Source organism: Eschrichtius robustus, chromosome 19 (assembly GCF_028021215.1).
Source record: "Eschrichtius robustus isolate mEscRob2 chromosome 19, mEscRob2.pri, whole genome shotgun sequence".
Taxonomy (NCBI): Eukaryota; Metazoa; Chordata; class Mammalia; order Artiodactyla; family Eschrichtiidae; genus Eschrichtius; species Eschrichtius robustus.
In genome coordinates this window covers 19740071-19754637 of record NC_090842.1, presented here as the reverse complement: position 1 = coordinate 19754637, position 14567 = coordinate 19740071, and the positions used below count along the sequence as shown (strand labels likewise).

The following is a 14567-nucleotide window of genomic DNA, read 5'->3' as shown; positions in this document are numbered from 1 at the left end:
TAAGGATGTTATTGGGGGTTCTAAGAGGTGAATAAAGGATATAGTGGAGGGCAACTGGCAATCTCTGACACAATGGATGTGAGAGCAATTCAGCGAACAAGTGTATATCTACTGGAAAATCCTGTGTTAGAGGCTAGGCACATTAGGAAATGACACAACAGTGTCAGATCTTCAGATACTCCCACACCAGAGAGACTTATCATAGCTATTAGGTTACAAGTCAGGCTGAGACATGAGTTCGACTGTGATAGAGATAAAGAACTATGGGGGAGAGGCACTAGCAGTTAGTACTGACTGGGGACCTGGGGAAAGACTTCACAAAAAGGAGACATTTAGGTTAGGCATTCAAATAGAATTCATTGGACATAGTTGGGCGTTCAGTGCATAGAGAAGTAGAAAAAACAGGTGTGACAGATTAGGAAATTGACTCAGCTTGTGACTGGAGCTAAGGTGCTTGACTAAAGCCAAGTTGCAAAGGGCCTCTTTACTAAACATTTTCATTTTATTCTCTTGAAAATGGGTAGCAAAGGTGTTTTAGGTGGTAAGCATGATTAAATGTGTGACTTAGAGAGATAACTCTAAATTGGAACAGTAGTCCCAATGGGAGATAGTAAGGACATGTCCTGACATAGGGCAATAATAGCAGTGTGAATGCAAATGAGGAGGTACAGATTGATAAAATCCTTGAGGATATGAAAAGAAAACTTGGAGATAAAACATTAAGTGTTTTTACCTGCAATGTTTTGCTAAGGAGTCCAAACTCCAAAGAGTTGAATTTTGAATGAAATACATATCAGATATTTAAGGGGGAAAAACACAAGGTTACTTAGGCAGTCTGTTCATGGTGGGAAAAAACTATAATTTCCTTTCATTATTATCATATCTACAATGGCTACCATATATTAATATATATTATATACACTATAATATATATTATAATTTATATATACTAATAATATATGATAATATATATCATATATATTACTTCAAGAGTCGGGGATTAAGTTGTCCTCATTGGGGATAAGCAATTTAAAGGAAATGGCAAATCTTTATTTATTTTGGGTTTTTTTGTTTTGTTTTGTTTTAAATATTTATCTATTTATTTATTTGGCTGCGCTGGGTCTTAGTTGCAGCATGCAGGATCTTCATTGCCACGTGCGGGATCTTTAGTTGTGGCATGCGGACTCTTAGTTGCAGCATGGGGATCTAGTTCCCTGACCTGGGATCGAACCTGGGCCCCCTGCATTGGGAGTGTGGAGTCTTAACAACTGGATCACCAGGGAAATCCCCCCTTCATTTATTTTGGAGGCTAGTGCTAGACCCATTATTTCTGCTCTCAAAATTTTATCTCAGTGGAATCTAGGGTACAAGATGTTTATTAGAGATCAATATCAAAAGGAAGGGGAGGAAGGAGAGTTGAGCAGAGGGACAGCTCTAGAGCAAGGACTGCCCCTGGGCCCCGTTTGGTCACTGCATATGGACTGCCTCTGGAAGGGCATGACATCAGGAGGTAGTTCTCTGTAGCTGAGACACACTCTGAAGAGTAAATCAAGTCCCCCTTGAAAGGGATCTGGGTAGTGCGTCTCTGTTTCTACCTCAGATGGGTTGCAAGGTTTTTGGCCAAATGTGTGAAGCAGGGCCTCATCCATCTAAGATTACTGGTAATTGAAGTAGCCAACTATTAGTTCTTTGCCACCAGCATCAGCATTATAAAGCCATTTCTCTGTCATTAAAAATATAAAACAATTTTCAGTGGTAAAATGATAATGAATTATGGTCCTATCACATTGGTTAAATGGGTATGAAAACCTGGGCTGGACAACAATGTCATAAATACATTTGCTTTTGGAATTAAGTGTTGGATATATTTTACATCTGAAGAAAAAGAAGAAAATAAATTGAAGTATAAGACAAGAAAAAAATTATCTCAGAATGCAAATTGTTTCTTTTTCCTGATTTTTCCTGACTGTGGTACATGACATGCTTAGTCATAATGTAGCAGAGCAAGGTGTCAGTTTATCTTTTTCAGGAGTGAGTGTATATCTTGAATATGACACCAAAAGTGTAACAACCAAAGAAAAAATAGTTGAGTCACACTTTATAAAAATTTAAAACTTTTGTGCTTCAAAGGACACTATCAAGAAAGTAAAAAAAGCTGGGGAATTCCCTGGCAGTCCAGTGGTTAGGACTTCGTGCTTCCACTGGAGGGAGCATGGGTTCCAACCCTGGTTGGGGAACTTACAAGATCCCTCATGCCGCGCGGTGTGGCCAAAATAATAATAATAATAATTAATTAATTAAAAAAACAAAGTAAAAAAGCAACCCACAGAATGGGAGACAATATTTGCAAATCATATATCTGACAAGGGTCTAGTATCCATTCTATACAAAAAAACTCTTACAAATCAATAACAAAAAGACAACCCAATTAGAAAATGGGCAAAAGATTGAATAGACATTTCTCTAAAGAAGTTATGCAACTAGCCAACAAGCACATGAAAGATGTTCAACATCACTAGCCAGCAGGGAAATGCAAATCAAAACCACAAGGAAGATACCATTTCACACCCACTAGGATGGCTAGAATCAAACGGACAGATAACAAGTGACAGCAAAGATGTGGAGAAACTGGAACCCTCATACATTTCTGGTGGGAAAAGAAAATGGTATAGCTTCTTTGGAAAACAATTTAGAAGTTCCTCAAAAAGTTAGAGTTACCATTTGACCCAGCAATTCCGCTGCTAGATATATACCCAAGAGAAATGAAAACATATGTCCACACAAAGACTTGTACAGGAATGAAATCAGCATTATCCATAATAGCCAAAAAGTCTATCAACTGATGAATGGAGAAACAAAATAATGGCATATCCATATAAGGCATATTTTTCAGCCTAAAAAGTATTGAAGTACTGATACATGCTACAATGTTTATCTTGAAAGCATCATGCTACTTGACAGAAACCAGATACAAAAGGTCAAACATATTATTCCATCTACACGAAATGTCCAGAATAAGCAAATCCTATTTGATGTTTGCTAGGGGCTGGTGGGGAGGAGAGAATTGAGAGTGACAGTTAATTTGGTTTGTTTTGGGGTGAGGAAAGTGAAGGTGGTGATGGTTGTACAACTTTGTGAATACAGTAAAAATCACTGAATTGTATACTGTAAAAGGGTGACTTATATGGCATGTACATTATATCTCAATTAAAATAAAGATTGCCCCCACCAAAAAAAGTGATTCTATAGAATTTGATAATTGATTGACATTTGAGATGAGTGAGAGAACATCAAAGAACAAGTTTCTATCTTGAGGGATTGGGTCAATAGTAATGCCAGTATTAAGACCAGGGTTAGGGATGGAAGTGGGGACCATCAGCAGAAGTAGGCCTGGAAGTGAAGATTATGAGTTCGATTTAGAAAATACTTGTGAATTCTCTGGTGGTCCAGTGGTTAGGACTCAGCACTTTCACTGCCGGGCCCGGATTCAGTCCGTGGTCGGGGAATTAAGATCCCACAAGACGTGCGGTGTGGCCAAAAAAAAAAGAAAATACTGACTTTTTAGTTGTCTATAAGGCACTCTTTGGGGGGCAGTTCAAAAAACTTAAGTCTGGACATGAAACGACAGATCAGAGTTAAGAGATTTAGATTTAGGGTCATCCAGATTTGGGAGATAGCTGACACCAAAGAGAAGGTATGATAGCATTCAGCAAAGAGTTTGGACCTTGGGGGATTTGTTTGAACCAAGAGGTAGGTTGAAAGAAAAAGAACCTGTGAATGTAAAACAGAGCATTAGCAGGGTAGGAGAAAAACCAGGATGGAGCAGGGTCTTGGACACCTGGGAATTTTGTGTTGTTCTGTAGGAAAGGGGTAAGAGGAGCCTTGAACCCAAAGTCACAGCTTACTAACCATTCTAATTTTCTACTAAGAATCAAGTTAAAATCAGCAATTTCTACTTCACCTTGTTTTGTTTTGTTTTTCCTGTGTTGCTACTGCAAAGGAACCACAGAACATAAACTTTGACAGCTTATATCACTTTGAGAAATACAGTTCTGTCAAGTACAAGGGTGGAAGAACATCTTGTATTGAAGTAGTAGGACATTTCATTCCCAAAAGGCAACTCAGAAATAAGAAGCATTTTAGAGCTCCAAATGGACAGAAGGGCTGGATTTTCAAAAGGCTGGCTTTATTCTCACTCTGTATTCTCAGTTGCCCTGCCTTATAGTAGCTTTCTGTTGCCAGAGCCTGAACATGGGAACTAGCAGAAGAGCACATTGTTTGACTAAGGCCCAAATTTTGGAAACCATCTTAATTCTTATACAATCCTACTAGAGAAAAAAACCTCCCTAAACAAAAACCTCTTATCTTCATCCATGGGTCCCCCAGAAGACCCCAAATCCCAGAATTCTGCAATTAATAAGTATCAATCAAGGATATGCAAAAACTTTTGTACAAGTGTTACAATCTACTAGAAATCCTAACTAACTCTTTTTGAGGTGGCCAGGATAGGATACAGTTTTTGTTTGTTTTTCCTTTCTATTTTTAAAGTTGTTTCTCTAATGATAGGCAAAAAATACTGGGAAACCTAAGGATTTGGCATTCGTTTCTATGAAATAGGTCCTGATTAGTCTTTTTCTTTGAACAAATGAGGAAATCAAGGCAGAAAGAAGCTGGTTTGAAATGATGAAGCTGATTTAAAATGATGAATCACTGCAGACTGTTGATTAAAGCCCTGGAGATGCCTGATGTCAGGAGTCTATTTCCAGCCATCTCCCCCTATAGCTGGAGATTGTTGACTTGGTGTCAAAGTTTATTATATATTCACTTCAGAAGTATGCAAAATATTTGCCTGCTTCTTAATTTCTCTTGAGCATTTCATAATTTATGAAACCATTTCATATCCATTGTCTTGTTTTAACCTCACCTCAACTCTAAGAGATAGGAAATTTAGATTTTATCATCACTGTTTTACAAGTGGAGAGATTGAGAGAGGTTAAGCAGTTTGTCCAAGTTCACATGGTCTCCAAGTAGTGGCACCAGAACTAACTCTCAATCTTGTGACTTCTCTTCTAGTATCTTTCCATATGACATGTTGCCTTTAAAGTCTGGTCAGTGCTTCATTGTATGCCTTTTCTTTTGACACAGGCTCAAACAGAGGACTTTTTATTCCCTTCCCTAACTGGGAAGTAAAAGATTCCCCAACAAGTACTTCTGTAACCCAGGGCAATGGTATACCAGATCAGAAATTAGACACTTTGCCACTGGAGACACAGGTAATGTACTCACTTTCCTGCTGATCTGTGGACTAGTCAATGATTAATGCTAATAATCCAGTGGACTCTCAATTATTGTGAAGGTCTAAGAGGACTTTTTAAAATTAATTTTTATTGGAGTATAGTTGATTTACAATGTTGTGTTAGTTTCTGCTGTACAACAAAGTGAATCAGTTATACATATACATATATCTACTCTTTTTTAGATTCTTTTCCTGTATAGGTCATTACAGAGTATTGAGTAGAGTTCCCTGTGCTATACAGCAGGTTCTTATTAGTTATCTGTTTTATGTACAGTAGTGTGTATATGTCAATCCGGATCTCCCAATTTATCCCTCTCCCCTTCCCCCTTGGTAACAATTAAGTTTGTTTTCTACATCTGTGACTCTAGTTCTGTTTTGTAAATAAGTTCATTTGTATCATTTTTTTAAGACTCCACATATAAGCTATATATGATATTGTCTTTCTCTGTCTGACTTAAGAGGACTTTTTTGATGAAGGCATGTTAGACACTTTAAAAGGAAAGCACAAGACAGGATGCAAAGGGCCTTCTCCATTAATTTCAATCTCCCCTTTCCCTCTCCCCCAGTACCTGATCAAATGTAGTATATTTATACATATAACTTTAGCACATTTTATGCCAGGCATTTTGGCACTCAAACAGGGATACAACTGTTACAGGTTTTGTCTGGTTTTCAGTTTTCTCCTCTCTGCCCAATGTCTCCATTTCCTGTTACCTGGCTTCTTTACATTTTCTAACTCTGCCTTTTAATTACTGGATCTTAACATCTCAGGGGTGGCTCTCCCAGCACTGCCTCCTCAATGAAACATAAAAAAAGAAAAGTTAAGGGGTAAAGATGGCATAGAAGTTGTGGGCAATGAAGAGGTAGAGATCATGCAAGATGAGGGAAGAATTAAAAATAAGTTTTTAAAGAAAAAAATTAGTGAGAGTCCATTACTTATTTATATGAATGAATATGATGCAGGAAGCAGAATTGACTACTTCATATTCAACTTCTCCTTTTGTCTGCATTTTTATTGATAAATTATGAGCAATAAGTTTGCTGAAAGTAGCCAGAAGGAGAAAGAAGAGAAGAAAAGGGACTTCCCTGGTGGCACAATGGTTAAGACTCCACGCTCCCAAGGCAGGGGGCCGGAGTTTGATCCCTGGTCAGGGAACTAGATCCCACATGCATGCTGCACGTAGGAGTTCGCATGCTGCAACTAAGGAGCCTGCCTGCCACAACTAAGACGGGGCCCAAATAAATAAATAAATAAATAAAAGAAGACAAGGAAAGACTCTGATTAATCCACAATTTGGATAATCAACACTGTACAAAGAAAAAGATAGTAAGATTTCAGGTTGAATTTATAATACCTTCATTTTATAAAAAGACAGATTAACATTTAGTTGGTTTCTTTGTTTTTGGAGATTCTACTTGGGTAATTTAGAAACTATTTCAATTACCATTTTTTAAAAAAGTTGGTATTCTTTTAAAGGAAATGGAGACAAAGTATACTGTAATCTACAGTTAACATTAAATAGCACTTTTTAGATTAAAAAAACTTTGAAATTACTTCTTGAAGTGTGAGAAAAAAGGAAATTGAATAGCCTGCTATATGTCCTCTTAGTTTAAGAAATAGGAAGTAGGATTTCTTTCTCTGCATAACTACCAAAAAGATGCTGAATACTTGAAGATGATTTTGTAAAAAGCAAACTCTAGAAAGCTTTCTACTTTGTATCAATCCTTGCTTAATTATGCCTTAGATTAATTTTCAGCCTATTAAAAAGTCTCAGTAGCTCCTATGGTTGATACTCAGCTTTACTAGAGGTAAAATAAGTGTGGGAGTTCTTTAAGCAGAAATAAGTTGGAAAAGGTGGTACCATCTAACTTCTATGCTGAGTTATCTAAAGCAGAGAAAATACAATATTTCACTGCTTGGTATGTCCTTTACCATCTAAGGATATTTTGTCTTTTCAAGTCATCCCCTTATTTGCTCCAAAGCAACTCTAGAATCTCTTTGTATTGTGACTATTTTAAAATAAGCTTAAATCTTGACCTTTGCTTGAGGATCTTTTTCCCTAGTTTGCAAGGATGGACTTGCTTACTAATAGGAAAGTATTCTGAACCTCCCTGTTCTAGTTAAACTCATGTCTGAATGCCCATTGACTCCCTTCTCCTAAACTTTGAAACTTTTTTTTGGATGCAGGAAGTGGCAAGAAGGGAGATGCCAAGTGAGAAGCACCAGGAAGATGGTAAATATTTTGCTTACAGTATTTTTCTGCACACTAGTCAGAGAAATCTAGGTGTGATGGGATTTGGGAGAAGATGGAGATGTCTCAGTCCTGGGAGACTACGTGATGAATTATTTTCTGCTTTCATAAGGGGCTGCCCTGGATGCTTAGTGACCTGTGAGGTCTTTCAGGTTGAAGAGTGGATATTCTGACTTCCTTTGTTCTTGACTTTTTGTATTGGCTGACTATTCCTTGTTTCTTTTACCTTTCTTGCCTTCTTTTGGATTTATTATGTTTTTATTCATCCATTTTTTTCTTTCTGCTAGTTTACAAGTTATCCACTGTTTCTATACTTTTGGTATTATTCCCAAAACTATAATATGTGTCCTTAACTTATTCAACTTTAAAATTAATCAATACCTTAACTCTTCTCTTGGATAATTCAAAGACCTTAAAGTAATTTACTCCTTTTAATCCCTCCTGATTTATGTATTATTATTATGGATTTTAATTCTCTATATTTTTAAAACTCACAAGATACTATTTTTATAAAGTCATTGTTCATTTAAATTTATCCATGTATTTACCACTTTGTTTGCTCTTTTTTTTAATTTTTATTTTCTGGCCGCACCACGCAGCATGTGGGATCTTAGTTCCCTGACCAGGGGTCAAACCCACACCCCCTGTATTGGAAGCACGGATTCTAAACCACTGGACCACCAGGGCAGTCCCTTTACTTCTCTTTTTTTTAATCCCAGACTTCCCTTCTGAGATAATTTTCCTCTAGCTTATAGTACATCTTTTAGAATTTTCTTTAGTGTGTGTCTACTGGTGATGAATTCTTTCAGTTTTTGTCTGAAAATGCCCCAATTTCACTATCATTCTTAAAGGGTATTTTGGCTGGGTATAAATTTCTATGTTGGCAGTTATTTCTTTCAAAATATTGAAGGTATTCCACTGTATTCTATCTTTTGTGGTTGCTTTTGAGAAGTCAGCTAGAACAGGGGTCCCCCCCTCCCCCCATCCCTGGGCCTGCACAGCAGGAGGTGAGCGGCAGGCGAGCGAGCGAAGCTTCATCTACCGCTCCCCATCACTCCCCATCACTTGCATTACCAGCTGAACCATCGCTCGCATCACCACCTGAACCATCTCCACACCTCCGACCAGGTCTGTGGAAAAATTGTCTCTCACAAAAACCGGTCCCTGGTGCCAAAAAGGTGGGGGACCACTGAGCTAGAAATTTGTCACTCCTGCAAGGATAATCTGTCTTATTTTTCCTCTGGCTGCTTTTAAGATTTTCCAATTGTCTTTGATTTTCTGCAATTTCACTATGGTGTGTGGACTTCTTTTTGTTTATCTTGTTTGGTATTTATTACACTTGAATTTGTGAATTCTGTCTCATTATTTCTGTAAAGTGCTTCAAAAATTATTTATGTCCCATTTTTTCTATTTTGTCCTTCTGAGACTCTTGATTAAGTAAATGTATGTCCTCTTTCACTTTGTCCTCTTTGTCTCTTATTCTTTTATATTTTTCATCTTTCTTTGGTTTGATCTGCATTCTGGATAACTCCTTCTGACCCATATTTAAATTCACTAACATTCTTTTCAGCTGTGTCTAATCTGTTGTTAAGCTTGTCTTCTGAATTCTTAATCTCCGTAGTTTATTTTCAGTTTTATAAATTCGATTTGGTTCTTTTTCAAATCTGCTGGGTCACTTTTTATAAGCAGAAATTTCCCAGCTGTTTTATATATCTTTAAACATAGTAAAAATAGCCATCTTATAGGCTGCATCTATTAATTCAAATTTTTGTGCATGTTGTCTGGTTTTTCTACTCATTCTCACTTGTGTTGTCTTATTTCCTTTTTTGTTTGTTTGTTTTGGCTACTTGCTGGCTATTGTACTTTAAAAACTATTTGTAGGAATGATTTAAAGTCTTACATGAAGATATCTTTTCCAGATCAGATTTTCATTTGCTTCTACCAGTTGCCTGGGACACTATCAGCCTGGGATCACCTTAATCCAGGCTCAAGGCTTGAGGTTCCCTGGACCACCCAAATGATGCAAACCTGGATTACCAGTGTACAAGGGCTGGTTTATTTCCAGTTTACCTTTACTTTGAAGATTGTATCCTGATTAGGATTCCATCTTAATGTGGGGAGTGGGTGAGGGGGTGGTTTCTCGTACTCCTTACCTTGGATGGATCCTGAACTTGGACTTCTATACCTTTCACCCTAAAGCTCCTTAGGGTAAAAGTCACTTTAAGTGCTAGACTCACCTATATGAGTTCTTGCTGTTTTCTAGATTTTGGCCTAGAAATTCCTCACTAGTTTATTAGCTCTTTGATGCTTTTAAGAACATATATCATCCCACTTTTTAAATATCTTCAACAGGAGGGATAGTCTGAATTACCTAATCTCATTACTTGTTCTTAGATTCTTTTTCTTACATAAAGATATTGTTCTATAATCTTTCCCCTACTGTATAGACTGGCCCTTGGTAAAAATGTTGATATTCTTAAAGGTTCTGTAGAGATAGAAGGTACTTGGTTCCACTTTTTAAAAGTTAATGTGACTAACTCAGGAAGGCCTTCAAGCGTATGAATTTCTGAAAGCCCCAAGGAGCACAAAGACTTCTCTTTTTGTCTGATGCTCTACTTGCCCTACTCTGAGGCTTTTTGGAGATGACAGATACACCTGTCTGAGAGAAATACTTTATAGCTGGATTAGGGATTTTCATAGGTTTTGCATTTCCTGCCATTTAATTGGCTTAGGATAGTGGTTCCCTATGTGTGAACCTAGATCCTCTGGGTAGAGGTTGGGGGTAGGAGTGAGTTTAGCTTTATTGTGAGGAGTCTATGAAATCATAGACCTACCAACTATTGTCTGAATACCTAAGATCACAACTTTTGTCATGTGGGGGTGCACCAAAATAGTAGAAATCGTATATAGAAAACTCTGACACTACAGTTTTAGAAGGAAATTCCTACAGGATTATGTTGACATGAAATTTATCTCCAGAATGTTACAGATTCTTTACTGTCTACACAATGTCCAACATGTTTTGTTTTTCCATGTAGGAATCCTTTTATCACTTTATGCTACCATTTATAAAAATTATAAACCATCTCTTCCTGAGAACTTTTTTTTGGTAGACAGAGGTATATCCAGTGAACAGGGATACCCTAAGAAGAATTCTCATTGTCTTTTGTTTTTTTCCCCCCTTGGTGATGGTTAGAATTCAGACGCTACTCGCCTCATCAATCCACAGTTCGAACCCCAGAGAAGATGGCTAGAGAAGGGTACCGAATATCTTTTTTGGACAACAAGTCTTCAGGTTCTTCTCCAGAAAAGGACTTGATACTAAAACCTGATACTTATCAGCTTACCCATGACGCCTCATTGGGTAAACGCCTGGATGTGGGTGATTCTAGACAGAGTCATCCCTATCAGTTACCTTCAGATGCTGGTCTAGAAAATTATGATAATCATTATTCTCAAAATCCATCCCTGCATGGAAGTCTTGGTAAAAGGCCTCAGAGAAGCAGGAACTACCGAGAATATAGCACAAAACCTTCAAATAACATGAAGGCCACCACATCCCATTCCTGCGGAGACTTACTGACTTCTCTGTCAAACCCTGACTCCAGCACCGGAAGGCTTTTGAAGCTTAGTTCAGGTAATAGCTTCCTGTTAGTTTATAGACCTCTTTCATAGGCCTGAAGATTGTGGTATAACTGGAAATTTTGGAATTAATATTTCTTAGATTGGGGAATTCCCTGGCGGTCCAGTGGTTAGGACTCTGCGCTTTCACTGCCTAGGGCGCGGGTTCAATCCCTGGTTGGGGAACTAAGATCCTGCAAGCTGAAAATAAATAAATAAATAAGTAAAGTCACCAGTGGTCCATAGAGCCTTGAGAAATCTGCAGGTTATGAGTTTAACATGATAGATATATTAGAGAAAATATATAGAAAATTTATAGAAATGCAGACTTCATAACTATATGTTATTTTAGTTAAATATTGATAGCATCCTGGGACATATTTCTAGTTACATCTAGTCTTCTCTGGCCACAGTCACTTCTATTCTGAGTTACTTTTTCAGAAAAAGCTAGTTTAAGGGTAAGAGACCACTCTTCAGTTATTTATTTATTCAACAAAATGTATTGAATACCAACTATGTGCCAGATACTATTCTATCTGCAGATAAAGTAGCAAACAAAAATAAAATTCCATGTATATTTTGACATAATAAAAAAGGTCCCTACTTTCATGGAATTTCTATTTTAAAGAGGGTAAGACAGATGATAAACAAGTTTTAAATATATGTCAGGTTATGATAAGTGTTGTGAAGAAAAGTAACATAAGCGTATTAGAGAGTAATATGGAGGAGGTGATGTTTTAGATAGAATGGTCAGGGTAAGCTTCTCAGGTGAGATATCATAAAAGTAGAGACTTGAATGAAGTAAGAGTGTGAGCCATGTGGATAACTGGGGGGAGAAATTTTAGACAGTGGAAATAGTAAGTGCAAAGTTCCTGAGGCTGGAACATGCTTGGCATGTTCAAGGAACAATGAGTAGGCCAGGGCTGCTGCTGCAGAGTGAGCTAGGTAAAGAGTATAGATGAAGTCAGATAGCCAGACATTTATTCTGAGTGAGATCAGAAGCTGTTGGAGAGTTTGTAGCAGAGGAGTGACATGATCTAACTTAAGAATTACTCTGGCTGCTGAGTTGAGAATAGACAATGGGGAGCAAGGATAGAAGTTTTTAAAATTAACAGATTAGAATCTGGATAAGAGATGTTGGTAGCTTGAACTAGAGAGATAGCAGTGTAGGTGGTGAGAAATAGATTCTGAATATGTTCTGAAGATAACACTCCATGATTTTTTGGTGGATTGAGGATGAAGTGTGAGAGAAAGAAGGTCAAGGATAACTCCCAGTTTTCAAGTCTGAATAACTGGAAGAATGAAGTTACCATTTTACTCAGATGGAAAACAGTGTGAGGAACAGGTTTTAGGATAGATACCAAGAGTTGGTCTTAGTCAGCTTAAGTTTGAGGTGCCTATTAAAACTTCTCAGAGATGCCAATTTGATAAGTAGACATATTAGTCTGGAGTTCAGGGAAGAAGGTGGGGCTGGGAATTAAGTGTGTGGATGGCATTAAAACAGACTAGATGAGATCTCCCCAAGAGAGTGAATATAGATAAAAAAGATATCTGAGGACTAATCTGAGTCCTCCAACAATTAGAAATCTCGTAGATGAAGAGAAACCATCATGGAGAGCAAGAAAGAGGCAGCTACTAAGGTAGGAGAAAAACAAAAAGCCAAGAGAGAGTGGTATCCAGGAAGCCAAGTGAAGAATATGTTTCAAGAAGGAGGGAGTGATAAATACAGTGTCAGATGTCCTTAACAGATGTCTTTAACACTTCTGGGACTGAGAAATGATCATGGTATTTGGCAACGCATTAGTGAGCAGCTTCAGGAGATGCGTTGTTAATAAAAGCCTTGTTGAGGTGAGTTCAAGAAAGAATCAAAGGAGAAGCGATAGAGTTACTGAATATATATGACCCCTTCAAGGAGTTTTGCAGTGAAGGGGAGCAAAGACATGGAAATGTAGCTGGAAGGGGGATGGAATCAAGGAGATCATGGTGGAAATGATCCAGTAGAGGGAAAATTGATGATGCAGGAGAGAAAAGCGACAATTACAAGAAAAAAAATTGGGGAGTGGTCAAGAGGAGATGGAATCCAGTCCACCAGTGGAGAGGTTGGCCTTGGATAGAAGCACAGACAGTTCATCTATTACAAGAAGGAAGGGAGGGAAATTATAGACACAAATACAGGTGGAATTGGTAGATTTAGTGGTTAGATCACATAGATGTTTTCTTAGATTGCCTCTCTTTTGCTCAGAGAAGTAAAGAGATCAGCAACTGAGAGTGAGGAGGGGGGAGAAGGTGTTGGAAGTTTGAGGAGAAGAGAGATGTGAAATAGTGATCTCAAAGAATAGAAGAGTAGGACTTCCCTGGTGGTACAGTGGCTAAGACTCCTTGCTCCCAATGCACGGGGCCCAGGTTCAATCCCTGGTCAGGGAACTAGATCCCACATGCCGCAACTAAAGATCCTGCATGCTGCAACTAAGACCCAGCACAGCCAAATAAATAAATAAATAAACATTTTAAAAAATGGGAAAAGAATTTGAAAAAGAATAGATACGTGTATATGTAAAACTGAATCATTTTGCTGTACACCTGAAACCAATACAACATTGTTAATCAACTATACTCCAATATAAAATAAAAATTAAAAAAAAAAGAATAGAAGAGTAAATTGATTAGAGTAATGTATTAGGATAGCCGGGCCCAGTTAAGATAGTGGTTATGAATTTAAAGTGAAGATGTTGGAAAGAGATATATGTTGTTTTCCAGTCACTTCCCACTGCTCTGCTGTAGGCTTGGAGTATGTGCACAGTTGGATTTAACCAGAGTTGGGGTTTTGTCAGGTGGAGGGAGAGAGAAAGGGTCCAGAGAGTTGAGGGTATATACTAGGGAGAGATCATTATGACCCTTGGACTCCAGACAGGGTAAGGATGGAAGTAAGACATGAGAGAGTTGAAGAGCAGGTTCATCTCCTGGCCTGTTTCCTTCACAGATCTGTATGCCACAACCCATTTCAACAGTGACCCTGCTCTGCTGGTGAATGTAGAGCAAAAATTATCCACCAGCCTCGGCGATTTAACACCAGTACATGGTTCTTTCCCAAACAACACCATCCTGGGAGACTCTCTGCGGACACTGCTGTTGCCTACTGGGACTTCAGAAAACAGAGAGAGTTTGACCAAGGGGTCATTAAGCCCATTGAGAAGAGGATTCAAACGGAAAGAAAATATCCTTGACACCCTGAATCCAAAACATGGTTTCAGAGATGCTACAGGCAGCGAGGCAAGTGTTGGCTTGTTTGTGCTCGTGCAAAAGCACATCAGGTCCAAGAGCAGAATGGGATTCTGTTTTGGTGGTGGTGGTTCGGATGAAAAGTGGTAGAAATTCAAAGGGATTTTCAGAGGCCAGTG

At 38.1% G+C, this 14567-nt stretch overlaps 1 protein-coding gene across 3 annotated transcripts in view; it reads left to right on the top strand.

Annotated features, from left to right (window-relative positions):
* The window catches only part of LRRC36 (leucine rich repeat containing 36), a 32686-nt gene that overhangs the window by 8730 nt on the left and 9389 nt on the right, over nt 1–14567 (top strand). For 2 of the 3 annotated variants that reach the window (XM_068528836.1, XM_068528835.1), the window contains exons 3-6: nt 5146–5273; nt 7485–7530; nt 10745–11185; nt 14150–14439. In XM_068528836.1, the coding sequence (XP_068384937.1) occupies nt 5146–5273; nt 7485–7530; nt 10745–11185; nt 14150–14439 (905 nt within the window). The remainder of the gene's footprint in view (nt 1–5145; nt 5274–7484; nt 7531–10744; nt 11186–14149; nt 14440–14567) is intronic. The other variant, XM_068528837.1, reaches the window with a different exon arrangement.